The 27,337-nt window shown below is 44.5% G+C and overlaps 2 protein-coding genes across 2 annotated transcripts in view; one reads left to right on the top strand and one right to left on the bottom strand.

Annotated features, from left to right (window-relative positions):
* On the top strand, positions 1-21,119 carry NPEPL1 (aminopeptidase like 1). The gene is made up of 12 exons (XM_073309226.1): positions 1-204; positions 2,598-2,783; positions 4,510-4,680; positions 7,459-7,548; positions 8,381-8,462; positions 8,695-8,837; positions 9,987-10,064; positions 14,152-14,252; positions 15,851-15,974; positions 17,706-17,882; positions 18,942-19,052; positions 20,291-21,119. The coding sequence occupies exons 1-12, from the start codon at positions 55-57 to the stop codon at positions 20,447-20,449; spliced, it is 1,572 nt and encodes a 523-aa protein (XP_073165327.1). The 5' UTR covers positions 1-54; the 3' UTR covers positions 20,450-21,119.
* Positions 21,120-22,627: 1,508 nt separating this feature from the next.
* Positions 22,628-27,337, bottom strand: part of LOC140897151 (piezo-type mechanosensitive ion channel component 2-like) — a 61,905-nt gene continuing 57,195 nt past the window's right edge. Inside the window, exons 45-49 of the mRNA XM_073309522.1 lie at positions 26,666-26,835; positions 25,814-25,930; positions 24,767-24,846; positions 24,163-24,391; positions 22,628-22,883 (exon numbers count right to left, since the gene is read on the bottom strand). Coding sequence (XP_073165623.1) covers positions 22,628-22,883; positions 24,163-24,391; positions 24,767-24,846; positions 25,814-25,930; positions 26,666-26,835 — 852 coding nt within the window. The remainder of the gene's footprint in view (positions 22,884-24,162; positions 24,392-24,766; positions 24,847-25,813; positions 25,931-26,665; positions 26,836-27,337) is intronic.

The following is a 27,337-nucleotide window of genomic DNA, read 5'->3' as shown; positions in this document are numbered from 1 at the left end:
GCCCGCGGCGGCGCTGCGCGGGGAGGCTGCCGGGCCGGGGCGGCGGGCGGGAAGATGGCGAACGTGCAGCTGGAGTTCCAGGCCAGCGCCGGGGAGGCGGATCCGCAGAGCCGCCCGCTGCTCGTGCTGGGCCAGCTGCACAACCTGCATCGCCTGCCCTGGGCCCAGCTGCGGGGCAAGCTGCAGCCACGAGTCAGCGAGGAGGTGAGGCCGGGCCGGGGGCACGATTCCCCCGCAGCTCGCTGACTGCTGCTCCGTGTCCCTCGCAACCCCCCCCCCCGACTCCCCCGGGGCTGCGGGGTGCTCTATTCGCGCCCCCCCGGACTTCCCCCCGAGGCTGCGGGGTGCTCTATTCGCGCCCCCCCCGACTTCCCCCCCGGGGCTGCGGGATGCACGGTGTCCCCCCGGGGCTGCGGGGTGCTCCATTCGCGCCCCCCGACTTCTCCCCGGAGCTACGGGGTGCACGGTGCCCCCCCTTGCGGGATGCGCGATCCCCCCCGACTTCCCCCCGGGGCTGCGGGGTGCACGGTGTCCCCCCGGGGCTGCGGGGTGCTCCATTCGCGCCCCCCGACTTCTCCCCGGAGCTACGGGGTGCACGGTGCCCCCCCTTGCGGGATGCGCGATCCCCCCCGACTTCCCCCCGGGGCTGCGGGGTGCATGCTGTCTCCCTGGGCGCCAGGACGCACGTTCCCGCTCCTCTCTAGGGCCCCTTTTCTCCAGGGCCGCAGGGCGTTTGGTCTCCCCCAGCTCCACAGGGGCAAAGGTGCAGGAGCTGCTGCCCCAACCCCTGGCTTCAAATGGATTCCCGCACATACAGGGTTTGAAATTTGATTTAATGCCCCTCAGCACCCCCACTCTACAAATGGTTCCAGCGCCCCTGCCCAGGGCTGGGTTTCTTTAGGGTCAAGACTGATTATTTTCCCCGTTTCTTTCCCCTGGGTTACTCATTCCACCGGACTGCCAAGTGCATGATTGGGCCCCTGTGTGTGTGTGGAGGGAGACTCTGGAGGGCTTAAGGTGCATGATTCCCTCCTGGAGTGGGGTTTGGCTTGGGTGTTCTGGGGGGTGCATAGTCCCCCTTTGGGGGGGGTGTTTAAGCCCCCTGGGCTAAAAATCCCTGGGGGGCTTGTCATTTGAATGAGCATCCTTCTGGGAGTAGTCTCTACCCAATCCCTCTGTGCCTGGGCTCCATCAGAGCATCGTCGTCTTCCAGGGTGAGTTGCACTCCGCTCTAATCTCCTGGCTTTGCAGCTGGTTGAGCCTGCCGCTGCAGGGTGGGGACTGGGAAGGAAATCACAGGGTGTTTGACCCTGCACCTTCATGTGTTTTCTGAGCAGAAATACAGTTGCTGTGACTGGAAGCGACTAGCTATGATTGCCTGTCCTAGGAGAGCAGTTTCTGGTGAAGGGGGCCTCAGAGCCCTGCCTAAGATGGTGGTGTGGTTTCCTTGCTTCTTGCAGCCCCATACAGGGGATTGGGGCTGGGGGCAGAGTGTTGTGGGGAAGGAGGGCTTAGCAGGGCCCTCTCAAGTGAAATGAGATTTTAAATGTTTCCTTGAAACCCACAAAGCAAAATCCTTTGCTTCTCAATGAATGATGCTTTAAATGAACCTTAAAATAGCCCCTCCTCAAAGGAATCCCCCCTCCCGGCTGAGAGACACATGGCAGGTCATTTTCCCAGTAGAGGGGTCTGTAGGGCTTCCAGGCACAACAGTTGAGACAGCAACTTCTGGCAGGAGTCTGTTGTTGTGCTGGAAGTTCTGTGGGATTTGCCATGTGCTTGCAACTTAAAATGTAGAACTGATCTTACCTTCCCTCTGCTTTGATGGGTGTAAAGTGCTTTATGTTCCTTTGAGGTCACGGGTGTTCTAGCAGTGCCAGGTGAGGATATTGTAACTAATGTAATTATTGAAATATATATTCTTGCATGCCAAATGGCAAGCTTGAGACCTAAATCGAATTTTCAGGAAAGGGTGAAACATATCCTGTGGTTTTCTCCCCCCCCCCCCCCCAGCTGTTTGGATGGAATATGTAGATCTGCTTTTATTTTCATGCTCCTAATGACTTTTTAAAAATTATGGGACAACCACAAATATTTTTGCATTATGGTTTTTAGCTTGCTAGATGTGTGGCAGTTCTTGATTGGACTGTGTGTCTCTTGTGAAGAACAATTGGCTCTCATCTCCTTTTTTAATTAAATGGCCATGTGAAATAGCTGTATATTCTATGCTAATAAATCAAACCAGCTTTTTATCACTATTAAAACAGTTTTAATTAAAAAGGCTTTGAATAGCTATTATATAAAATGGCCTGTTTCCATGTTTAATGTAGTATCAAACATAACTTGCACTGCCTGTGGAAGTATGTATCTTCCTGATTAACAAATTGGTTTTCCATATTTAAATTGTGTGTATAAAAACATCATTTAAAAAGCTGCATGTGGATACTGTATTTAAACTCAGGTGCATCGTTCTACACTTTCCGCACCTGAATATTACAGTTGGGCAATCCATCAGAAATACCAAGAGTGAGACTGATAGAAAAGTGTTGTCCTGCAGTTCTTTGTTTTTAATCTGTTTCCCTTTCTCTTCCTCTCAGATATGGCAGGCTGCATTAAGCACTCTGAATCCAAATCCTACCGACAACTGTCCCCTCTACCTGAACTATGCCACCGTAGCTGCTTTACCTTCCAGAGTTAGCAGACACAATAGCCCTTCTGCAGCTCACTTCATCACCCGCCTTGTTCGAAACTGTCTTCCAGGAGGCATCAACAGATGTATTGTTGTAAGTGACAGTTAGAAAGTACCTTTGGTAAAAAGCCAAGTTAAGCATTTTCCTGTATTCGAGGAAGTCTGATCTGTAGAAGGCCTGGTCTGTACTTGAAAGTTATAAAATTATTTCATTCAGGGAGGGCTGGGGTTTTTTATTTGTTTGTTTTTTTACTAAAACAGTTAAAGCAATAAAAGCCCTAGTGTGGACACAATTATACCACCATAAAGAAGATTTATACTGGCATAGTTTGTTCCCTTTTCCATGTTGGGCTAGCTATACTAGTATATAGCACTTTATAGCAATATGACTGCATCTGTGCTAGGAGGGGTTGGTTGCTTAGGTATAACTCTGCTGGTATAGTTACAGGGTTTTTCTGCACTGCAGCTGGGAAGGTGTTTCCCAGTGCAGGTAGACAGACACGGTAGCTCTGCTCTAGCTAATGCGCTAAAAAGCAGCGTATCTGGGGGGTAGCATGGGCAGTGGCTCAGGCTAGCCACCTGAGTACAAACCCGCTTGGACCCCCTGGACCTGTTGTTGGCATGCTGCTCCACTGTTGGCATGCTCCCAGCTGCAGTGTAGACATACCCATAATGTGGTACAACTTTCTAGCATAGCCAAGGACTAAGTGGAAGAGCTAGTCTGTGCACAAGGTGAGCACCAGTTTAACTAAATCACTTTAAGAATGTTTTTTACTCTGTTTTTGAATGCACTCTTCATCTGGAATAAGAGTCCAAACAAAGTGTTTGCAGCAATAGATGCCTTGTCTAGACGAGATCTAAGGTGTGACGTTAACACATAGTTGCGAGTGTGTTTTAAAAGTATAATGTAGAAGCAGCCTCCTGCCTTTAATACATGCTACACAACCAGGTTAGGACATATTAGAGGCAATGTGTCTTGTCTACACTAGACTCTTAAAACGTGTTAGCTAACACCTGCTATTGTCAGACCTTAAATCCTAGTCTAGATAAGGATTTAGTTAAACTGCTGCAGCTGGAGAGACTTTTTAATTTGATAGGAATCTCCTGTAGACCAGTTTGAAGGTGTCTTTCAGGTTACTGTCAGTAATGAAACTTTCTCTAGATAAACTATTAGGCTATCTACAGCACTCGTCACATGAAAAATTAGTTGGGAGGCCAGTTGGTCTAAGTCTGTTCTGTCTGAGTTAACGTTTGTAGAATTTCTCTAAAACAGTTTTCCATTTCCCATTCCTAGTGTAAACTTCAAGAATCTACTGCATGTATCAAGAGCCTGAAGTTAATATTTAGCCTTAGCCATAGTAGTAATTTTCTGTCAGTGTGCTTGGAAAATAGAAGGGCAATTCCCACGCTTCTTAGGCTTTGACTATGCACTAACGTTGAAACGCTTTGATTACAGCAATGTAATTAAATTAGTACACACACCCCAGTGTGGACATACTTACACCTGGATAAAAGTGCTACAGGGTCCTGCAGTACAGCTTATCCCCGTATGGGAAGCGGAAGAAGCAAGACTGGTCTAAGGCCCTTTATCCCAGTATAACTGTGTCCACACGAGGGGTTATACCAGTATAACTATTTCAGGAAAAAAATCAGTCCCTAACTGAAATAGTTCAACTACTTTAAAGTCTGCATATAGGCCAGGCCTGAGCTCCTTCTCTTTTCTGTCACTGGCACTCTTATCAAGGATAACAGACCCCATAATCCGGTTTCATCCCCTTCTAACACTTTGTGACCCATTTGTCTTCTTGCTGGTATTTCAGATGGTCTGTGAGCGCTCTGAAGTCTTTGCCTCGGCTTGTGCGCTAGCCAGGGCTTTCCCACTGTTTACGCACCGGTCCAGTGCCTCTAGGCGCACAGAGAAGAAAACTGTAACTGTGGAGTTTTTCCTGGTTGGACAGAACAATGGGCCCATAGAAGTGGCAACGCTTAAAGTAAGTTACAGATTTTCCCTCAGTTAGCTGTCACGTTGCTCCTTGTATATCCAGCCCAGTTTTCGTTCAGAATTGTTACACTGATATGAATTACCATTCAGTATCTAATGAATGTAGAATATCTGCAGCACCCAAGATAAGAAATGGTCACAGATCAATTCAGTTTTATTATCACTTGTGTGAATATAACTTTATAGCATTCAGAATTAGTAATATTGAAGATATTTTTGCAGAGATACTTAAAGATCTCAATTAGGGGTCAGACTGCTGTGTCCTCGGAGAACTGTACAAACACATCACACAAAGAGACTTCACTTCTATAATATTTGTCTTGGGTGCAAGTAATAGATTTTAACCTATGGCCTAATATTGCATTGAATCAGGCATGTGCATGTGTTTCCAGGCAAAGGAAGTTATAGTAAGTTTATCCTGCTTTTATGACGCTGAATTCTACCATTGGTTACATAAGTGCATCTCTCGTTGAAGTCACCAGAAACTGAATGTTTTGGGGCCAGAATGTGGCCTATGGTATTTATATGTGACATTACATCACCTCATGGTTTTATTCTCCCAGTGAAACTTTGTAGCCAGAAATGTGACACTAGGGCAATGTTTCTCAAACTTTTGTACTGGTGATCTCTTTCACACAGCAAACCTATGCGTGCAACCCTCCCCCCCTTATAAATTAAAAACACTTTTTTTTGTATTTAACACTATTATAAATGCTGGAGGCAAAGTGGGGTTTGGGGGTGGAGGCTGACTGCTCGTGACCCCCTGAGAGGTCACGACCCACAGTTTGAGAACCTCTGCACTAGGGAAATAGAGTTGAGTTGCAAGTCTGTATTATACAGCATGAATTTAGCATATCACTTGATTAGTTGTAGGAACCCCTCAACCATGTTTTTGGCTGTGGTGGAGCAGAAGAGGCCTAGGTTGACTAGTGTCTCTGAGCTGACGGTTGTCCCTGTCAGAAGATCAGTTAAAATTTTTTCTAGCGTCTGCCTTTGCTTCTGCCCTGACCTGCGAGCTGGATTAGCTACACAACACAAAGTCATGCCACCCCAGCTAATCAGTTTTCGCAAGGATGGCAAGGAAGTATTCATAGATTGGCTAAGGGCAGGATATAGTGGTGTTTATTTCTTTTTTAAAGTGGCTTTCCCAAGCTCTGAGCATCTTTGCTGTGACAGTATAGTACAATATAAGGCAGTCGGGTAACAGCAGCTGCTCCTCACCCCAAATGAGAAAACCATAGAATCATAAGACTGAAAGGGACGTTGAGAGGTATAGTCCCCTGAACTCATGGCAGGACTAAGTGTTATCATATGAGTAATGAAAACGGACCCCGTCAGGGAGACAGGGCCCAAGCCACTTTATGGCTCAAAACCAACCCCTAGAGCAGAAGTTCTCAAACTGGGGTATGGCCCCCCCAGAGGCGCTGAATACATTCTGCGGGTGGGGGGCGGGGGATATGAGGAGCCGCTGGTAGCAGCGCTGACTTCAAACTTGGGCATCCGGCCAGCAGTTGCTGCTCTCTGCCAGTAGCAGTGCAGAAGTAAGGCTGGCATGGTATGGTATTGCTATATACTTAAATGGCTTTGTTTGAATCTGCACCTTCTCTGTTTTTGATATTGAGTGAGTTGCATGTGGATTTTTTTTATCAGTATATGTACTTGGTGGCAAGTGGTCATAAGCTACTACAGACACACAGAAGGGGGGCGCGATCAAATACGTTTGAGAACCACTGCCCTAGAGTGAAATCCTGACCCCTTTTCCCCAACTGAGTTCAGTGAAAAAACTCTCATTGACTTCAGTGAGGCTAGGATTTCACTCTGTAAATTCAGCCCAGAAAATATGAGATGGCTCGTGCAGACCCCAGAGCACTGATGTCTCGTGCTTCCTTTGGGACACACCACTCACCAGGCAGGCCTCTCTGTTCTGCACCATCTCCTTTGTCTGGGCCGGTTTAAGGTGGAGCCCATGTAGAATGTATTGCTATAGTAAACTTCAGCGTTGAAGCCTCCAGAGTTAATCAACTCCACAGCCTCCCCTCCAAAAAACTAGATCAGGGATCGGCAACCTTTGGCATGCGTCCCATCAGGGAAAGCCCCTGGCAGGCCGGGACAGTTTGTTTACCTGCCGCGTCCACGGGTTCAGCCGATCGTGGCTCTCGCCGCGGTTTGCCGTCCCAGGCCAATGGGGGCTGAGGGAAGTGCCACAGGCCAAGGGATGAGCTGGCCGCCCTTCCCGCAGCCCCCACTGGTCTGGAGCAGTGAACCGCAGCCAGTGGGAGCTGTGATCGGCCAAAACTGCGGACGTGGTAGGTAAACAAACTGGCCCGGCCCGCCAGGGGCTTTCCCTGACGGGTCACATGCCAAAGGTTGCCAATCCCTGGACTGTATCATTTCCATAGGCTTCCAGCATAAGCAGCCCACCGTTTATGTGAGCCCTTGGTTATATGAATCGGTTTCATGCCCTCTCCATTGCATTCGTAACTTCACATTGCACTGTAATTGTTCAATAGGACAGTGAAAAAGACTGTTACGTTGTGCTGTCAATTCATGCTGAAACGGAATTCAGTTTCCTTAAGGCACAGCATAATTAATTGGAGTTTAAGCACAGGCAGTGCAAGAGTGTTGGACTTGAACAAGGATCTTTTGCAGTTGGGAATCGGGGAACTGCACATCTTTGTCTTTACACTGAACCCAATTTCTGTGCAGCATTGTGCAATTAGTCAGCCAACTCTCGTTTGTCTGTGCCTTCCATCTCTTTTATTTCCAGTGTTTGGCAAGTGCTACAGAAGGGGTGAGGCTGGCTGCTCGCATTGTGGACACTCCATGCAATGAGATGAACACTAACAGCTTCCTGGAGGTTGGTGATTACAACAGGGTTGCTTATTGGAAGTCTGTCTTGAATGTCACAGTCTAGAAATAATGCTGGCATCTCTTAGTGAAGTCTTGTGCAGTGTGAATGATGGCAGGCATCCCCAAGAAGCTGCTACAGGCTTGTCATTAATGGACCCTTTTGCAGCTCAAGAGCACTGGTGAGTTTGAGGGAAGCCCAGTTAAACAGTTAGATCACGAGTCCGGAAAGCTGGATTCTCTTTCTGACTGTGCCACTGGCTTGTTCCGTGATTTTTGGACAGGTCACTTAAGGCTGATATTTCAGAGGTACTGGATGCTCACAGTTCCCACTGATTCTACAGTGCTGCCCTCTTTTGGAAATGAGGCCCTTAGCCACTTGTTTCCCATCCATGAAAAGGGAATGCTATTTAGTTATCACTGTAAAGTGTTTCCGATAGGGTGAAAGGAGCCATATGTGAAAATTAGTTTACTATTATGCAAAGTTTTTGAGAGCATTAACTTTCCTTCTCTATTTCATCATGGCCTGATTATAGGCAAGTGCCTTCTGTGGAGGCTGGCTGACCTTCCTATTTAAAAGCTCCTCTCTCGATCAGAACTTAAAGGCCAGAGTCAGCCCTCACGCTGTCATAAATCAGTGGTATCTCCGCTGAAGTAAAAAGAATTACACTATCAAGAGATCAGCATCAGGCCCAAGATCTTGTACGTTTTGTGGCTTTGCACACAGTGGATGTGTGGGTGGGCATCTTTAGCTTTGGAAAGACACATGTACATTCTAATCAACATTGGCTAATTATTATTCTTTAATTTTATATATATATATTTTTATGATAACCTTACAGGAAATCAAAAAAGTTGGCAAGGATCTTGGGATTGTTCCAACCATTATTCGTGATGAGGAGCTGAATGAGAAGGGATTTGGAGGTATGTCTTGCTGAAAGCTCAGTCTTTCATCTTCAGTTTACTTCAGGATAACGTCCACTTCATTATGACTTTTGTTGTTTACACAAATTGGGCACAATTTTATAGCCCTGAAATTCCCTGTATAACCCCAGGCTGGTTCAAACAGAACACAGTGCCATACATTCCCCCCCCCACCCCACCCCCCACAGAGTTCCCTAACAACAACTCGGGTTTTTCAATCTTTCTTTTCCAGGTATCTATGGAGTTGGCAAAGCAGCTGTGCATCCACCTGCCCTAGCTGTACTCAGTCACACCCCGGATGGTGCTACACAAACCATCGCATGGGTTGGGAAAGGCATTGTGTATGACACCGGAGGCCTCAGCATTAAGGGAAAGGTATGTAAATGCTGTATCTGTAGATAGAATAGGTGGCTGGGGGAACGTCTACACTTCAGTCAGCACGTGCAGATGTATTCGAACTAGCTTCCTTCTAGCTATGTCAAATGACAAGAGCAGTTAAGCTACAGCAGCACATTCTGCAGCATGTCTCTCCACTGCGTACCCAGGACAGGAACAGATAGCCCATGGTTTGACTACTGTTTTTGTGCTAGCTGGGTCAAAGCTAGCTCAGGTCTGTCTACATGTGCTGCATTCACAGCTCTGATTGCAGCGTAGACGTACCCAGTGTCCTGCTTCCATCTTTGCTTGTGATAAAGTTGAAGTGGATAATTTATGTCAGAAATGTCCATGGAAAATGAGCTGTTTTTCTTTTGGGTTAAACACTTGTACTTGATCCTTCCCATGTGCACGGTTGCATATCTGTAAACAAGCTGTAAGGGTGAAAGTGGCAAATAAGAGTCTGGGAACATGTGGCAAAGTGGCATGTTAAATTGCTGGTATTTACATGTGGCAGTTAAATTGCTGGTATTTTCCTCCTGCAGTAATTTGCTGCATTAGAAGAAAGCCAGAATTGAAGGGCCTTCGTTCCTGAACACAAAGTCTGCTCCTAAGCCCTTCCAAGTCAATGGAAAGACACTCATCAACTTTAACTCATGTCAGGCCCATAGAGAACATTGCAGCCTGTTAACTTTATATACTGAAATAGCAACAGAAGTTTAGTATTTTCAGTTTTAAAACAGGATCCAGTAAGAGCCAGACAGAAACAACGTCTGGAGAATTGACTGTATTTAACATAAAATTGGCTTGTCGAGGATGCAGATCATGTTGTGAAAGCTTCGCTTGTGTAGCAAAAAAGTGCAAGCAGTTCATTTTCACTGGGTTAGCAATAGCATTTGTACGTTTTGTGTCTTAAAAGTTTAAGGTGCAGAGCAAGAGTTAACACTTGGAAAGTGATTGTAATTTCACACAGGGTGAGAGACCCTCCTGATCTGTGTATTGTAGACAAGCCCTCACAAGACGAGAGGTAAGGTTGCATCAGGGATTCTAGTTTTAACAGGGACTAAAACTGTGACTCTTCCTTATGTTTTTGACTTCTCGCGCTCACGCAAACACACACAAAAATATATATATTTCTGTTTTAAATAGACCACTATGCCTGGCATGAAACGTGACTGTGGCGGAGCAGCTGCTGTTTTGGGTGCCTTCAAAGCCACGGTAAAGCAAGTAAGTGAAATCTTAGTCAACATAACTTAGATCAGAATTCTTGCCTAAGTTTACGTATTCCCAAGAAGATGCCGTCTTGTCTAGTGGTGCGTTCCCTGGACTGGGGCCTAGGAGCGCCAGAGTTCTGTTAGTTGCCTTGGACAACTTGCTACAGATCAGTGCCTGTCTCTGTAAAATGGGGAGGTTGCTGTTCTACATACATCACTGGGGTCTTGGGAATTAATGTTTGTAAAGCACTAGGGCCCCGATTCGGGAAACCACTTTCCCAAACCGGAACCTATATATGTAAGTTGCTAAATATGCTCCTATCCTGAGGATTTCATTGATGCTAGTTCTTAGGTCACATCCATTCTGCAGAATTGTTGGTAGCTGCTGTTGCTGAGAAGAATAATGTCTTTGTGTTAGCACTACATAACAATGCAAGAGTGTTGCTCTTCTCTTCCTGCGCTATTGTTATGTAGTGTTGTCATATGCTGTTAATCATCTGCCTCAGGTGAGGGCATTGGGTGTTTTCCTTATTGTCAGCAAACAGGTAGATAAGGTATGAACACTGGGAAAACAGGCTTATCTTTCCCCAGTTTATGGTCTTACAAGGAGCTGGCTTTTGGTTTGCTGCTGTGGCCAGAAGGTAGAAGGACACCAACATAAAGCCAAACCTTGAAATATTGGGAACCCTTCTGAGTAATAATAATAAACCTAGCATGGATGCTGCCAGAGGGATTCAGCTTTCACCACAAATCCAGTCACTGTAAGTCTTGCTGATGGAGTCACCCTTGCCTCCAAGAAATATCCAGGGTTCAAAGAACATTTGCTGCTGTGGATTAACATATAGGTCTAAGAGAAGATCTGTCCAGGAGGTGGTCAGGTGCCAAACTTCCATTTCGCAGCAATTTACTATGACTTTAGCTGTGTGTTTGGCCATAACAGGAGCGTTTGATGTTGAGGGACTATAAACCTCATAGTTATCTGCAGAGACTTGCAGTTGGAAGCAAATTTGCAAGGAGCAACTTACGTGAAGCTGCTAGCTCTGTAACTCTCATGCCTCAAATAGTTTAAATCTCTCACACACACAATTCCAAAGGACAAGGCAGAATTTTCACAGCACTCCAATGGGACTACAAAAGCCGTGTCTGCCGTCAACCTGACAACTTGACTTAGTTTTATACTAAGTATTCCTCAGTGATTGTGCACCAAAGATTTACAAGTGCCTGTGTTGCCTAATTGTGTGCAGTTATTGCTCACAATCGTGATAAATGTGCATGGAAATGGCTGGTCATTTTCACACACAATTACTATGACTGTGCAATATGGCAGTAAAATTAGTCTGGGCAAATTAAGCCTGCAAAGGCTGTTGTATTGCTCAGAAAATCCAGGCCTGCATATTTTTAAACTCCAAGATCCTATTGCCTAGTTTTAAAATGTCTAGAATAAATGTAAGGTAAATAAGCCCAAAAAGAAGCTATCTTCAAAGTTGTAGTTTGGACAGTAGAGGAGTATTCATTTTTGTTACTCATTTAAGGTATTTTAAAAGCAACGTGTAGAGCCTGCAAAAGTAACCAAAAGGATTCAGTCATCTGTCAGGGGACATTTGATAATGGGATGGAATGTCCACCTTTCTCAGCATTAGTTTAGCTGCATTTCCTATTTAGAGGAGTAAATATACACCCGCTTGGTGGAATTCCTTTTATGGAAAATGAATAGAACAGCTTTTTGTCATGCAGACCAACTTTGCCCAGCAGGGGGTTCTGGTTAGCACAGTGTCTCTTGTATCCCTTTGTTTGCAAAGTACCCCAGCTCTTGTGTGTGAGCTAATTTGATGGTTCCCTGCTGCCGTCGGTTTGTAGGAATGGTTGTTGGCTTTATTTTACAACGTACAAAGAGCCAATCTAACTCTTGGATTAGCCCTTTGGACTTAAGACCATGAGCTGGCTCAGCAAGTCCTGGCGTCTCTAGCAGGTGAAGCTTATCAAAAGATCCCTAGTGAAACTGACCTCTGACGCAACCGAGAGTTTGCTTCTTTTAAAAGCAGCTGGTGCTGTTGAAAATTGTGAAAGGGGATCAAAGCAGATTTATTTATTTATTAAGACACAGCTGCCACACTTTCCTCCTTCTCCCCCACTAAAAAAGCCCCCCCCCCATCCCAGGGTACTCGGCATGTTGTACACATGAAAACAATGATATATTCTAAAATGTCATCAAACAAAACACAAATATAAAGTGGTTATAAACCAGAAAAAAACAGAGTGGGACTTAATCAGAAAGAGAGAAAAAGAGGGAATGGAAAATACAAATTATTTGCCAGCTCCTAAGAGTATGCCTTGTAGCTCACAGCAAAATACGAGACCACACCGTGATAATTCTTTTTTGTTGTGAGTCACCTTATGGTACCATTTAGAAGTGGGGAAACCATAGGAATTGCTATATTGGATAGGACCTGTGGACTGGATGGACAAGTATCTTGTCTCTTATGGACGTTGAGGTGTGAGAAACCCTGCAGTAGACTGGTATGGGATGGGAAGTGATGCATTGACACACGTGAATACCATACTCTAGGACTCCCAGTCGTCTTCCAAATGAAGTCTCCATAGTGGAATTTCTTAAAGTCAGGAGGCATTGGCATGTTCTCTACAGGGAGATTGCTAATTATAACTAGGCCCTGCAGGGCAATGAACAGATAATGGGCAGTAAGGTCACTCAGCTTGTCTGGAGAATCGACCTTCCTGCAGATCTCTTCTGGCATCTGGTTCAATCCGGTTGGGGTCCACGTAGTCAGGCAGTTGTCCTTTTAGGGTTCCTCTTTAGAAGGCTTACAGTTTACAAATGGTTGTAGACCAACTGTTGTTGTATCTGTCCTTCTTCATAACTACTACAGGCTTTTCCATGAGATTTCCATAAGTGATAGGGATGGAAGCAATTTATTAAAGGCCCCCAAGTTATAGTCTTTGGCATCACTCAAGAGTAAAACAGAAGTAATAGAAAACACAAGCATTGGAAAATAAAAGCCCATTCATCATGAACTACTTTTTAACATGCTGTCACAAGTCTTTATAATTGTCATGTTCAAAGGATTTATTATCTGAATCTTTTATTTGTGGCTAGAGATGATTAAGTAGCTAGAAATATTGGCCCAGATGTCCCTAGTCTCTGTGTTTTGAGGATGCCTTTAGGGCTGTATTGAGGTTGAACATGTGCAGTAGCACATCTTTGAAAATCTGCACCACTGTTGTTCATATAATAATACTCTGGTTTTATGTATAAGGAGCTTGTCTTAGTAGGGGCCTGATCCAAAGCCCATGGAAGTCAGTTAGAAGACACCCATCAACTTCAATAGGCTTTGGAAGTTGCTGGTCAAAAAGAGCAAAACTAATTTGCAAAAACTTCTAGATTATTTTTATCGAAGAATCAAATTTCACAAAGTTTCAACCAGCTCTGGTGATGCAGACATCTTGAACAGAAGACACTTTAATTCTGATGTCACAGAGCTTAAGGCCAGAAGAGACCACTGTGTCATCTAATCTGACCTCCTGTATATCACAGCCCGCCAGCGCCGCACACTCAACCCAACAACAGTCCGAAATAAACGACACCCACAGAGACTAAACTTTTATGTGCCAGAGAGTGAAAGAGGCTGAATTCAGTGATTTATGCAGATGGCAAAGGCTTTAGTTCCCCTCCCTAACACACACATACACAAGATCTCTCCTCTCAGCATGTGCTGCTTTCCTTCTGTTAGGTTCCTTGTTATCTCTCCACTGAAAACTCAGAAGCTACAAATCAATGTACTTGTACGCTGTCTTTTTTTAATTATTTGTATTACCAAAGCACCTGGGAGCCCCAGTCATGGATCGGGATTCCATTGTGCTAGGCATTGTACAAACACAGAACAAAAAGATAGTCCCTGCCCCAGTGAGTTTACATATCTTGATATCCGCTGCAGGCTAGAAGCCACTTGTCCCGGATTTTGCATGTGATAAATGCATTTCATGGAAATAGTTCTATCTAAAAGCCATAATCCCTCATTAATTTCAGTCCCAGTAAACTACTATGTACATTATGTTGAATTGCATCTCTCCTCTTCTTGTTACAGGGCTTTAAAGACAATCTTCATGCTGTTTTTTGCTTGGCTGAAAATTCTGTTGGGCCTAATTCAACAAGACCTGATGACATCCATGTCCTTTACTCGGGAAAGTAAGATTGTCTGTCCCTTTCATAGACCTGTTTAGTAGTGCTTTGTCTCTCCACTTTATTCAAGTGAACAACAGGTATAGCTGTAGAATCTATTTTCTTATATGATAAGCTCTTAGAGGGGCAAGGACCTTTTATTGTTGTCATTCTGTGTTTGTACAGCAGCTAGCATAACGGGGTGCTGATCCAGCACGAGGGTCGTAGATGCTACCGCAATACAAATGATAAATGCTCATATCATTGATACATTTCCCTTCTATAGCCACATGCCAAATGAAATCCACGCTACCTTACCTAAGTAACTGAGAATAAATCAAACAATATTAACATCTGCAGCAAGTTTTAAATTGGAGAATATAAAGAAACAAAAGATAGTTATGAGGTGTTTATTGTACGCAATATTATGCTGTAAAAATCTCATGTTACATCTCTATTGTCAGCTAGAACTGGTTGAAAAATGGGATGGGGATGGAAAATGACAATTTTCATCCTCGTTTTCCCTTTTGAAATTTCAAAATCTGAAAAAATTAAACCAGGTTTTTTGACAAATTTTTGCAACGAAATCTTCATCAGTATCTTGAAAATCTGCTCATTAAGTCCTGAAATGGGCTTCGATAATAAAGGATTCTTACCTGATTCCCAGACAACTGTTCTGTCATTAAAGGATCTGTATCAAGCGCTTGGGATAAAGCTACTCTTATTCACTGCTTACTTTTAGCATTGAATGGGAGAGCAAATATCACCCTTTTCTTTGAAGAGCAGTCATGGAAATGACATTGGGAAAGCAACTACCCTAAAAGTATGAAATAGAACATCACAACCTGTGTCTTTGGCTGAAAGTTTGTAGCTGTTTGCATGAAATCTCACCATTTCACAAGAACATTTTCACACAAGAGTTAACTTTTTTTCCCCTGAGATGCAGCTGCGGGGGAGACCCTCAAAGTTTTACAGGTTCCCTGGAAAATGACAGTTTTTCTGAGTGCAAACCAAAATACAAAAACCTCTAATTTCATTCCCCCCCCCCCCCCCCCCCGAAATCCTGATGCCACTATTTCACATAGCCGTAGTTGTGAGTTTCCTGTGTGTTTAGAAGTGGATGCTTTCTTCTGGCTAGCCCGTTGTAAGATATTGTTATAATCTGATTCCCCTCTGAGCAGAACAGCATCAGATTTTGTCCATTTTCATCCTGGCTTTGTAGAGTCCCAGTTCCAGTAATAGGTTAGGATTGCCTGAGTGTTTAGGGCTCTTTAAGCTGAAGATAGGTAGCTGTTGCTGTTTGTGTATATTCTTATTTATGTTGCAGTAGTGCCTAGAAATCCCAGCCCCATTGTGCGAGAGACTGTACAAACCCAATAGAAAGATGGTCCCTGCTCTGCAGACTGTAGGATCTATGATAAAGCCAGCATTAGTCGCTCAGGTACGCTCTGTTGTGGAACTTTAAAGGAAAGGGTCCCTTGCTTCAAATAAGAAGTAAATGCATTTTCTTTATATTTTTCGCTTTGCAGCAGTGTTGGCTCTTAGAGCTGCTGAGCAGGATCTCTTTGCAGACGTCATTCCCAACCTGAAGCGTTGTTGCATTAAATAACATGTCTTCTTCCTAGAACTGTGGAAATCAACAATACTGATGCAGAGGGCAGGCTGGTGTTGGCTGATGGAGTCGCATATGCGTGCAAGGATCTCGGAGCTGATATCATTCTTGACATGGCCACTCTCACCGGAGCTCAGGTACTTGTTTGCAAAGCCTCTGGGTTGCTGGAGGACAGCTTTTTATTATAACGGCCCCATGCCACCACTGTAAGTTGTCTGTGGAGACATCAAGCTGCACAAACCACAGGTCTCTACAACTTGAGCTGGAGAAGTAACTCTGTTAGCTAGCAGCAGTAAAAGGCTGTTATCCTCTACATGAACCAGCCGCCAGAGGGGAATACGACACACTTCGCCAGCGTGTTACATTTATAACTACGTTAGTCAGACATGGTTTGTGTACCTTGTGGGCTTTTATATCTTATACATAATTGAGTAAAAAAATGAAGTTTATTCAGACACAAATGAAACTCATGTAAATGCTCCAGTATTATTCAAAAGTTGACAGTTTTATCAATTTCTCCTTGAGAGAACTTAAACCAGTGTTTAAGATGCTGTTGTCAGTTTTCATGGTCTGATCCTGTTCCCAGTGAAGTCCCTGGGGGGTTTACTGAGCTGGAGGTAATAACCATCAATAATGGTGAACACATGGGTGTTTCTAAATTCAGCCTAGCAAATTTGGCTCATCACTTTGGCTTAGGCACAAGACATGTGTTGTATGAAGGAGTGAAATGTTGTTAGGCTTTATAATCATCACAAGGACGGGTAAGAGAACTTTGTGCTTGGCCTAGCACATTTTTATCTGATGTTGTAACTATAGCTGGATATTGTTTAACAGTTGCAAGAGCTGGAAGTTCTATACGAGATTGAGATTAGTGGGCCAGACCTTCAGCTGATGTAAATCACACTAGTTCCTTAGAAGTTAGTGGAGCTATGCTGATTTCCACCAGCTGAGTATCTGGCCTGGCATCTGCAGTTAATTATTTGGCAAAGTCTTGATTTACAAGGTATGTTATATAATGTAGGGCATATGTTACACACAGTATATATTAGTAAAAGGGTAAAAACTGACATTGAAATGTCACTTTTGTAAACCACTGTAACATTTTTATAGAAGATAGTGTGGACAGGCAGTAGTTCCTGTGATGAGATCTAGCCTGGATGGTCTGGGGGTAGAATTAGTCTTCATTGAAAAATTGGGCAGTTCCTGGAAGCATGCTGTTTGCATTCATCAGGGGTTGTGCATGCCAATGTAACAGTGCCCTTTTGAAAACTTGCCTTATGTCTGCCCTATGGTACCAGTGTGGAAAACACTAACAACATATGGCTTCTCGGTTTCAGGTCGAATCCAAGACCTAAATGCAGATCTAGGGTGAAATGACTTTTCCTATGAAGGGTCCTGCATTCACAATGTCCATGTTATCTGTGGTTGACACAAAATGCTAGGTTGGTTCTATGTGCATGTGAGCCATCTTATTTATTATTCATTGCTGGACCAACAAACATGGGGAGTGTAGTCATACGGCCGTATCGTTTGTTGGCTATGAAACCCCAGGGAGATGTTTGTGTGTTTGCTGTTGTGTTAGCCTAGATGAGTGTGGAATATTTCACTGTGAAATGGATTTCTTATCACAAATGTAAAATGTTTTGATGATGCCCAGAACCCCTCTGTTTATTTATAACACCTCCGTCTTTTTCTTTCGTTTTCAGATATGTTTTCTAAGTGGGAATTTTATTGATAGCCATGTTCTGTGGCAGGCAACTGCTAGCGCCAAGTAGGGAGCAGAAAATTGTTCTATCCAGCACGTCCGCTAAAGAGTTTGGGACTAAACCCATATTAATCCTACCCGGTTGTGTCTTATCCCTCACTAGGGAATTGCCACAGGGAAATACCATGCTGCTGTCCTCACCAACAATGAAGATTGGGAGAAGGCCTGTGTTATAGCTGGCAGGAACTGCGGAGACCTGGTCCATCCTCTTGTGTATTGTCCTGAGCTCCATTTTAGTGAATTTACCTCTGCTGTAGCTGATATGAAGAACTCTGTGGCAGTAGGTTGTTTTTTTTTTTTTATTATTATTTTTTATTCCCTTATTTAATCAGAATTGTTCAGGCCAGACTCCCGGTGCATGTTCTGCATAATGCACCAGTTGTAGGAGGGGCTAGAAGATACAAAGATGATGTATGGGAAGTTAGTAAAAGCTTTTAGAAACCAACCTACCTGCCTGCCATTGACACTTGCAAACAACTCTGTTTTTAACAAAGGGAGCAAGGCTGGGCCTCAGGTCTGACTGCGGTGACTCCAGCTGTTGACCGTGGTACATCTAAGCTAAACAAGTGCCAAAATGTTTTGGGGGTTGGAATTGGTGTGATGGAGGATTCTGCATTGCCTTCTTAACTACCACATGCATCATGGCTGTGTAACCCACCCCTTCTGCCCCAGTAAAAGTACAGTGGTTCTGTTTAGTAAGGGGAAAGGAGGTAAGGAGAAAACACAGCTGAGTGGGGAGAGCCGATAACTCCAGAAAGGAGCAGCAGGCGTTAATTCATTCTTGCATACCTGAGAACTTGCTGGCATATACTAAGGCCAGCCTTAAGTTACGGCTTTTAAGAGTGCCTTATGAGAGATGGATTTGTACATTGTCTTCTGAAACAGTGGTTCTCAGCCAGGGGTCTGGGGGCCACAAGCAGGTTTCAGGAAGGCCGCCAAGCAGGACCAGCATTAGACTTGCTGGGACCCAGGGCAGAAAGCCAAAGCCCCACCACATGGGGCTGAAGCCCAGGGCTCCAAGCCCTGCCACCCGGGGCTGAAGTCGAAACCTGAGCAACTTAGCTTCACAGGGCCTCCTGTGGCGCCGGGCCACAGGCAATTGCCCTGCTTGCTGCCCCCTATGCTGGTCCTGGTTTTTATATGCAGAAAAACAGTGGTGGCGCAGACCGGTTGTGGAATTTTTATAGCATGTTGTGGGGGCCTCAGAAAGAAAAAGGTTTAGAACCCCTCTTCTAAAATGGTGGGTAATGTAAAGAAATTGTTAGGAGTTATTTTTAGACAAATAATATTTTTAAAGACAAATTATCTCACAAGAACAAACTTTTTATTGTTTCTCCAGGACAGAGACAATACTCCGAGCTCCTGTGCTGGGCTCTTTATTGCTTCTCACATTGGTTTCGATTGGTCTGGTGTCTGGGTCCATATAGACATTGCAGCACCTGTCCATGCGGTGAGTGTGTTAATTTGTCGTGTGAAATATCACCTTTCCTGCCTGCTGCTTTTGCAGAGCTCTCTGCTGTGGGGTGGGGGAATTAGAAAGAAAAGCTTTCTTGTAGGAAGCAATGACTGTACAAAGAGATCTAGATTTTAGAAAGATAACTGCTTTATTCTGGCAACTTATTTGGGTTTTTTATTTAAAAGAAATCTCTAAATGTTACTTAGTCTAATTTCTGATTTCAACTGCATGTGCTTTCTTAACCCAACTAAATGCCTTCTACAGATTTAAGAAATGAGTACATAACATGTGCTAAGTGATTTAGCCCAATATCCTCTCATGGTGGTTTGCTTTGTTATGTCTGTTCCCGATTGGCTTGTCCGGGCTGCCTGTCAAATTTCTGTGGGGCTCTATCTGCTCCCCCAATGCCTCAGCAGATATTTGCACCCTCATTCTTCTCTTGCTAACCAACTAGCTGCTTTGCTGTTTTTAAAAAACAAAACAAAATTGTGCAGCTGGATTTTCCTCTCTGGTATTGAATTGTGGATTCTCTGCTGTGAGAGGGGTTAGGATAAATACAACACATTAATTGTCAGTCTCTCTCTGACGCAAATCAACTGTACTCTGCCTCCTACTAAACTACAGTAGAGTGCAAACTTCACCCACTCACCAATATCAGCCGTAACTTAACCCACAAAGTACAGTTCCAGAGAAACAGAGGAGGCTTCTCTTGTAGAGCAACCATGTACTACTTCCAACTCATCTGTAGATCAGTTTCATAGAATACATTCTTGCTTTGATGTTAAAGATCATTGTAAAGTATGTTGTGCTGTGTTCATTTCTATTATTACAGAGCAGACTGGGATTTCTGCATTAATAGAATGTATGTTTCTAGACATCTGCATATCTTAAAGTATTAGTGGGATTCTCCGTTTTTCTCCTTTATGTGTGGTGCCCACTTATTTAGCACTTTCATTTCAGCAGGATCCCTCAGAAATGCCTGCCTGTGAGCACGCTGCCAGCTTCTTCAGAGTTCTGCCAAGTGCGGCATAAAAGGTGGGATTTTCCAAAGCAGCTAAGGGAGTTGGACATCCCACTCCCTAGGCACTTTGGAAAATGCCACCCCAAGAATGTGAGCAGACTCATGGGTCAGCTCTCTGTCTGGATGTGCCTGGATTCTACTTGGAAAAGAGTGAGGATGAGTGCAATACCCAAGTGATATTAAAATCTGAAGTGTACCCATTTTTTTCTAGGGCGAACGAGCTACTGGTTATGGAGTGGCTTTGTTGCTGTCCCTGTTTGGCCGTGCATCTGAAGATCCTCTGCTGAACATGGTGTCCCCTCTGGGATGCAATGGAGACTCTCCAGATGAGGAGATGGAGAGAGATTCTAAAAGGCGACGCCTTGTTTAATGTTCCCCAGCACTTACCGATGGGGCGCCTGTATTACCTCACCTTGCACCGATCCGTTCTGAAGCAAAGAAAATACCACATTTGGGAAACTGCCATTTTTTTTTTTTAACTGTCATGATGAGATCGATTACTTATTTCTGATTAAATGGCCTATTCTTTTGTTTTTTAAACTATTTGTGCACACAGTTGCTGAACAACATTGACCTTGCAATCTCTGAGCTCCGCTAGCTTTAGTGGAGGGAGGGAAATGTCCTCCTTAAAGCACCTCTCAAAACTTGCTGAGTGCATTAATGCATGAATAAGCCACTGCAACTCTTGCTTACCAGGCCTTCTGATTTCCTTTGTTACTTTCCATGAGGTTTTATTGATTCTTACAGGCCCCACTGCTTCTCACAACAGAGTTATTTGAGGAAGAAAAAACCACTGTAGGCTCGGCTTATTCCATGGCAATTCAGCTTAGCAGCAAAGAAGGTCTAATGGGAAAAGGCTTTTTATTTTAGTAAGGGGCAGAACCTGCATGTTAAGCTTTTGCTGACCATTACAATCAACAAAAGAGTGGGCCAAAACGCAATTCCATGTCGCTCTTACTCTTTCAGATAACGGAACATATTCACTTTGAAAGAAAAAAAGAAATAGTGGGACTATGAATAAACTTGGTTTACAAAGCAAAGTGGCTGCTTGCTTCTATCTGCTTCGCACATGCATGGTCTGAGTTTATTAAAGCCATTTGTGTATCCCAACATGGAACTTCATGGCATTATTTGTATTTCCGAAAGTACTGGGTGTTCCTCAAACGAGAGTCTGAATGGACTGCGCTGTGCAAGTTCTCACACCCAGCTCTACTGCTGCACTTCAGATCAGACCCACAGCACTCTTTTCCTCCCAGGAGCTGCTGCCACTTGTGCTGAATGACTAGGTGCAGAGGAGCTTCTGCTAATGACTGGAATGAGAATACCAAATTCTCTCACTTGATTCACTGAACAGAGATTAAGGGCTTGTTGTGCTAGGTACTGTGCACACACATAGTGAGAGACAGACCCTGTCCTGAGGAGCTTCTAGTCTAAATAGACAAGACAGACAGGATCTTGGGAGGGGAACCAGGCACGGAGGAGAGAAGTGACTTTCCCAGAGTTTCACAGCTTGGCAGAACTGGAAATAGAAACCCTGGGGCTCCTGATGCTCAGTCCAGTGCCCTGTCCGCTGGAGGCATGCTGCCTCCTCAGACATTTTTATTTGTAAAAGAACTTCCCTACTCCATCCCCTTGTCCCTATGCTGGGGTACCATCCTGGATACCATTCAGGTAACCCCTCCATTTTAACCTAACAAAACGTTGCCCAATACCCCTGTTCTCTTCTGCCAACCCATTTTTCAGTGATTCTGCAGCGAGGAAAAAGTGGATGAACTCTCACCTGGAAGGAGTGAGTATCCACTTAAAAGCAGAGCAAGATAGAAAACCCCTCCAAACTATGAAGTAGAATATTAGTTGGGTAAAGACTGTGGTAGAGACCTCTTAAGAATTGAAGGGACCTTAGGCCTAGCTAGAGAGATCATGCCCTGCCCCATTCTGTTCTTTTATTTTGTCTTGGAATGGTTTGTTTTTATGTTCTAAACTGGAATGTTTACACATCTTGAGTCTGTGCATTTTGTCCAATGAGCACTGGAAGCCTCATCACCCATGTCCTAGTACCCCTTTAAGTGTTTTTTTAAAATCTTGCATTTGAACCTAGACTCTTGTAAATTAGCCCGATTAAAATTTCCTCCCTATAATTTATCTTCAGCCATTAATGGTGCTCAGCTTGGTTAGCCCAAGCTGCAGTTGCTCAGAGGCTGATTAGAAGTTTCTGTGAGGAAGTTTCTAGCTGCTTTGCAGATAAAATCAGGTGGACTTGGGCCGAGCTCTCTGCACCCATGATTGTGGGGTGCAGTCTGTAGGGGATCAATACTAGGTCTTCCCTGGTTGAGCAAAGGGAAGTCACTGGCCTGAAAAGTACACTTTCTGCCTAAACACGATACATTTTGGTGAGGAACTTTTGGAAAAGCTTAAGGTGGAAATACGCCAATGGAGAGGAGATGCTCACAGCATCTCCCGTTCCTGAATGTTCTATTTGCTTCTGAAGCAGCCCATGCCAATAGTTTGCTTCCTAAGCCTGATCTTCACTAAACAAATATTTGTCCTGTCACTGTTCCTTTGACTCTCTAGTCCACTTGATCATAGTTTCAGGAGATCTGTACAAAAAGGTGAGTTTGGCAAAGAGTTGTTCCTCCAGCTCCAGCTCCCCAATCTCCCTCACCAGGAAGATGTCTGTGCAGAGTTTCAGGATGCGGTCCACGTTGGGCAGCTCTTCAAACATTATTGAACGGGAGATGCCATTGAAGAACTCTCGGATAAACTTCCCAATGACGAGGACAACGGACATATAGAGGCCAACGATGCTGAGGAGAAGAGGGGAGTACAGGGTTGATCAGAACTGGGAGAAGAAATAAGGGACCATATCTCTTCCCTAATATGGTCATGCTATCTGCCCATTCTATGGGAGTTGTGCATAAATGTCTATAATAAGCAAGCTATTTAGGTATCCATTAATGTGCAATTTAGCTTTTCCCAAAGGACCCAACTTTACCATCCTTACCTCGAATAGTTATACAAAGTTCCACTAATTTCAGTGAGACTACCAGTGCAGATTAAGGTCAATTAATAGGCCAGAAGGAGAGACCATTGTGATCAGCTATGACCTCTTGCATAACACAGGCCATAGAATTACCTCCCCCGGTGCTGCCTGCATTAAACCCATAACTTGTGGTTGAGCTACCGCATGTCTTTTTAGAAAGAAATCCAATCTTGGATTTTCCATCACATGAATTCTTTAAATCACCACCTCCTTAGCTAAGGTGTGCCGATAGCTAATTACCCTTCACTATTAAATTTCTGCTTTATTTCTAGTCTGAAATAAAATCTCCTAACCCAGGGATTGGAAACTGGGTCCAAAGTAGTTCCCAGCCTAGTGCTCTGGGAAGGGGACTTTTTTCCTCTTTGTTTTCACATTTGCTTTTACTGAAAGATGTGTGATTTTTAGGGATATAAGGACTGCTCGCTGGCCAAACCCAAGGAATTTGTTCTCAGTTTTGAAGGAAAATAAAGCACCTGTGCCTTCAAGCCCTTTCAGAACACAGACCTAGGACTTCAGTAAATTGCTAGGTGGTGCATAAAACCTATTGTGGGACACACGGAAATGGAATTGCTTTATGTGACTGTTTTCCCTCAGAATCGCTGCTAATTTTGAAAGCTGTAGCACTTTGCAACAATTTGACTGACGTAGATCAAATGTTAGCTTGCTGACCATTAGCTAAATTCTGCTCTCAGTTACACTTGTGCAACTTCATTGACTACAGCAGGGTCAAAGAGGAGTAATCAAATGTTAGATCTGGTTGGTGATAACCCTACACCTCCATTTCAGTTGCTAATAACCCACCTAAGGGCTTATCTTTCAGAGCAGTGCCTGACAGGCTCAGCTTTTGAGCCATATAGAAAATATTGAAAAACTATGAAAGAACCAACCTGTCAAACACAATCAGACAGAATAGATATATATTCTGCCTGGTTGTGTAGGGAAATGCCAATACTGAATAACTACCTAATAAACCCGAATAAAGTATTCCACCACCTAGAAAGAGCAATGGGGAGTATTTTTGTAGCGTAGCATGCCATCCTTACCCGTAGCCTGCCAGGAATCCCAGACTGGAAGGGCTGACTTTGTCATTGTAGATGATAAGCTCCATATTCTTGCTGCAAGCATTACCAGAGCAGGTAGGATTCCACTCTTGAATAACCCACCACTCAGTAACTTGGCTGGAAGACGAGTTGATGGCCAGCTGCTGTAGTTTTATGGTTATGTTTCGGAAGAAAGCCATTTTGTCTATATCTTGTGGTTTATGAGAATGAGCTGGTTCCCAAATGCAAAGATAAAATTAGGAGCTTTTTCCCTACATGCCTAATACCTTTCAGTTCTATGCTTCCCTTCCCTGCATGCTATTTCCTTCTCCAAGTACTCCTCTTCAGAGAAGAGAATCTGTTCTGTAGAGCAGTGCAGTGATCTGCTTTCTTGCACATGTAAAAACTGATGTGCTCACAAATTTATGGGAATTTGTTACTGGGGAAATATTTCCATTTCAGCCAGTTTGGTGCAGAATCTTTGTGATATTTGGAAATGTGTGTGAGGCTCACAATATTTCCCCTCTTAGCCCACAGTGGGTACCACTTCAGTTTCCACAAAGGAACTCTGAGACCAAAACATAATTAATTTATTGCAACTGCTTACCAACTTGCAAGCGATGTGCAGTTTTAGCTTCTGATCCAGCAGTAGCCCTGAGGTATCTTGGTACGACGCCAGGAAGCAGTCTAGAAGCAAGTGGAAGCCAACGTTGCATTGGAATTATCAAATACTTCAGTGCTATGCATTAATCTTCTGGATCATTACCACTTAGAAATGTGCTTGGATCAACCCCCCAGAGTGAATCTGAACTTTGCAACTCCCACTCAATCTGTTAACAGAATGGTTCTGTCTAGCTCTCAAGGACCATAACAGAGAAACTAGCTAAGGTACCTATATTGCCCCCCCATTGCTGTAATATGTGAGTGCCTCAAATTATTAACATATTTAACCTCCTAAGACCCTTGTGAGGTAGGGCAGTGACATTATCCCCATTATACAGATGGGAAAATGAGGCCTTGACCCTCAAAGGTAGTTAGATGCCTAACCCCCTATTGAAATCAACAGGAGTTAGGTCTCTAAATAACTTTGTGGATCTACATCTGAGTGACCTGCCTAAGGTCCTGCAGGAAGTCTGTGGCAAAGTCAGGAATTGAACCCAGGTCTGTGGAGTTCTAGGCTAGCACCCTAACAACCAGATCATCCTTCCAGTCTTCCTCATTAGTTGCCCATTTTTGGCAGCTTCAGGAAAGAGTCCTGGGGTCGACTGGGTTCTGGAAACCAACCACCCCGAAACCACAGAGATGATCCCTCCAGGCACGTGTGCAGGGCAGCTGCTGCCTGAGTTGTACTGCTTTGTGGAATCCAGGGCTTCAGTCTCTAGGGCTGTACAGACACCATTGTTCATATGCAATGTATTTTAGAAAAGGATGACCGTAAATGGGAGCTAAAATACTTCTAGGAGTGACTACAACACCCCTGCCCCTCCTTGTCATCAAACGGGGGAAGTCCTAACATAGTGTGGTTATAATGTTTGTAAAAGGAATGACCCTCCCATTTAACGTGTGAAAAATCCCCTCTACTGTGTTCACCAACAACAATTCTTTGCCATGGCGCATTTTGAAAATGCTGCTCAAACAGAAGAAAAATACTGACATTGGCTCTTTCCTGGTCCCATTTAGCATTTGAACAATTTGTTCTCTTATTTCCTTCTCTTTGTACCGCACGGTGTGCTTGCCAGATGCTTCCACATTCTTCACCAGAGAAGCGTTCCTGCCCAGAGAAAATCAAGTGAGGTATATTCAAGTGTGGTACACAAATGTAGTTCCAAGATAAGACTTACTGGAAGGGATTCTTCTTCCTGCTGTGGAGGTGTACAGGGGCTGTAAAAGTCATTTAACTGGTGGGAAAGAATTCCTCTGGTGCAGGCACTGTATAAGACAGCTACGGGCTTTCTTATGAGGGTCCCTTGCAAGCCCTATGGAAGGGGACATGTTGGAGGTGAAGCTGCAACACAAAGTGCTACAGAGATTTCAGAGGATAATTACACCAGCCTCTCCGCGGAGGTAGGTGTAAGGCTCAAGTCATGAATGAATGTTTGTAAAGGGCTTTGAGATCCCTGAATGGAAGCCATTAATTAACTAATTATTATTATTGTGTATTTGTATTGTGGTAGCTCTTAGGAGCCCCTGACATGGACCAGGCCCCCTTTGTGCTGGGTGATGTACTAACACAGAACACAAAGATGGTCCCTGCCCCAAAGAGCTCCCACTCTGTATTAGACAGGCAGGGGAAGCACAGGACACAATGTGACAGCATGAGTGGCAGGGACCTCAGCACACCAGCAGGCTAACCGTAGTGAAGTCTGAATGAATGAGTATGACCACTATATAATTCATTAACTGATGTTGTTAAAACTGACTTGTCACTCCTCTGAAAAGTACTTTTAAAATATAGACCTTGAGCTGCATTAACCGACTGCAGTGTTAACCACGATGCTGCATTTACCTGAGAATGGTCCAGTGAAAGTCGACGTAGACAGCAGCGGAGCTGGAGAGCTCGTCCATCATGGCCTCTCGGCTGGCAGGACTGATGCTCCACAGCAAGCTGGCATTGCTCTTTATTTTAGCAATGACGATGTCCTCTGGGCCGTAGTTCACTATAAACTGCATGGCAGACTTGGGAAGGGATAGAAGGGGTAAAACATCAAAACAGGAACCTTTTGGCTTCTTGTTAGGGCCTCATCTACACAGGTTTTGCAACAGGGAACCAACCCATTTAAAATGGCTCAAACTCAACAGCAGCCAAACTGTGGCATTTACCTCAGGTAGCTCGACTGCTGAGAGCAGGGCCAGGCTGTCGGAGGCACTACTCAAAAACCTAGTGCTGGGCCCAATCCTCCCTCACGGCCAAGTTCCCAGAGCTCCAGGAGGGACAGGAATGGGGTCACCAAGGAACAGCCCTCACAGAGCTGCTGCCAGGAAAGATTGGCACAGTGGAATAGAGCCACTCATCTTCCCCCCCCCCCATGCCCTCCTTCTGCCCTTGGCTGGGAGAACAGGACCTGGCAGCAGCACTGATGTGCTGATAGGGCCTCTCCTCCAGCAGGGGAATTCTCTGCTGGGCATTTGGAGCTGAATTATGGTTCCTTTGCACTTCCTGAGTGTAACAAAGGGGCCA

Source organism: Lepidochelys kempii, chromosome 13 (genome assembly GCF_965140265.1).
Source record: "Lepidochelys kempii isolate rLepKem1 chromosome 13, rLepKem1.hap2, whole genome shotgun sequence".
NCBI lineage: Eukaryota > Metazoa > Chordata > Testudines > Cheloniidae > Lepidochelys > Lepidochelys kempii.
The sequence above is the reverse complement of the archived record's forward strand: the minus strand, read 5'-3'. Positions and strand labels throughout refer to the sequence as shown.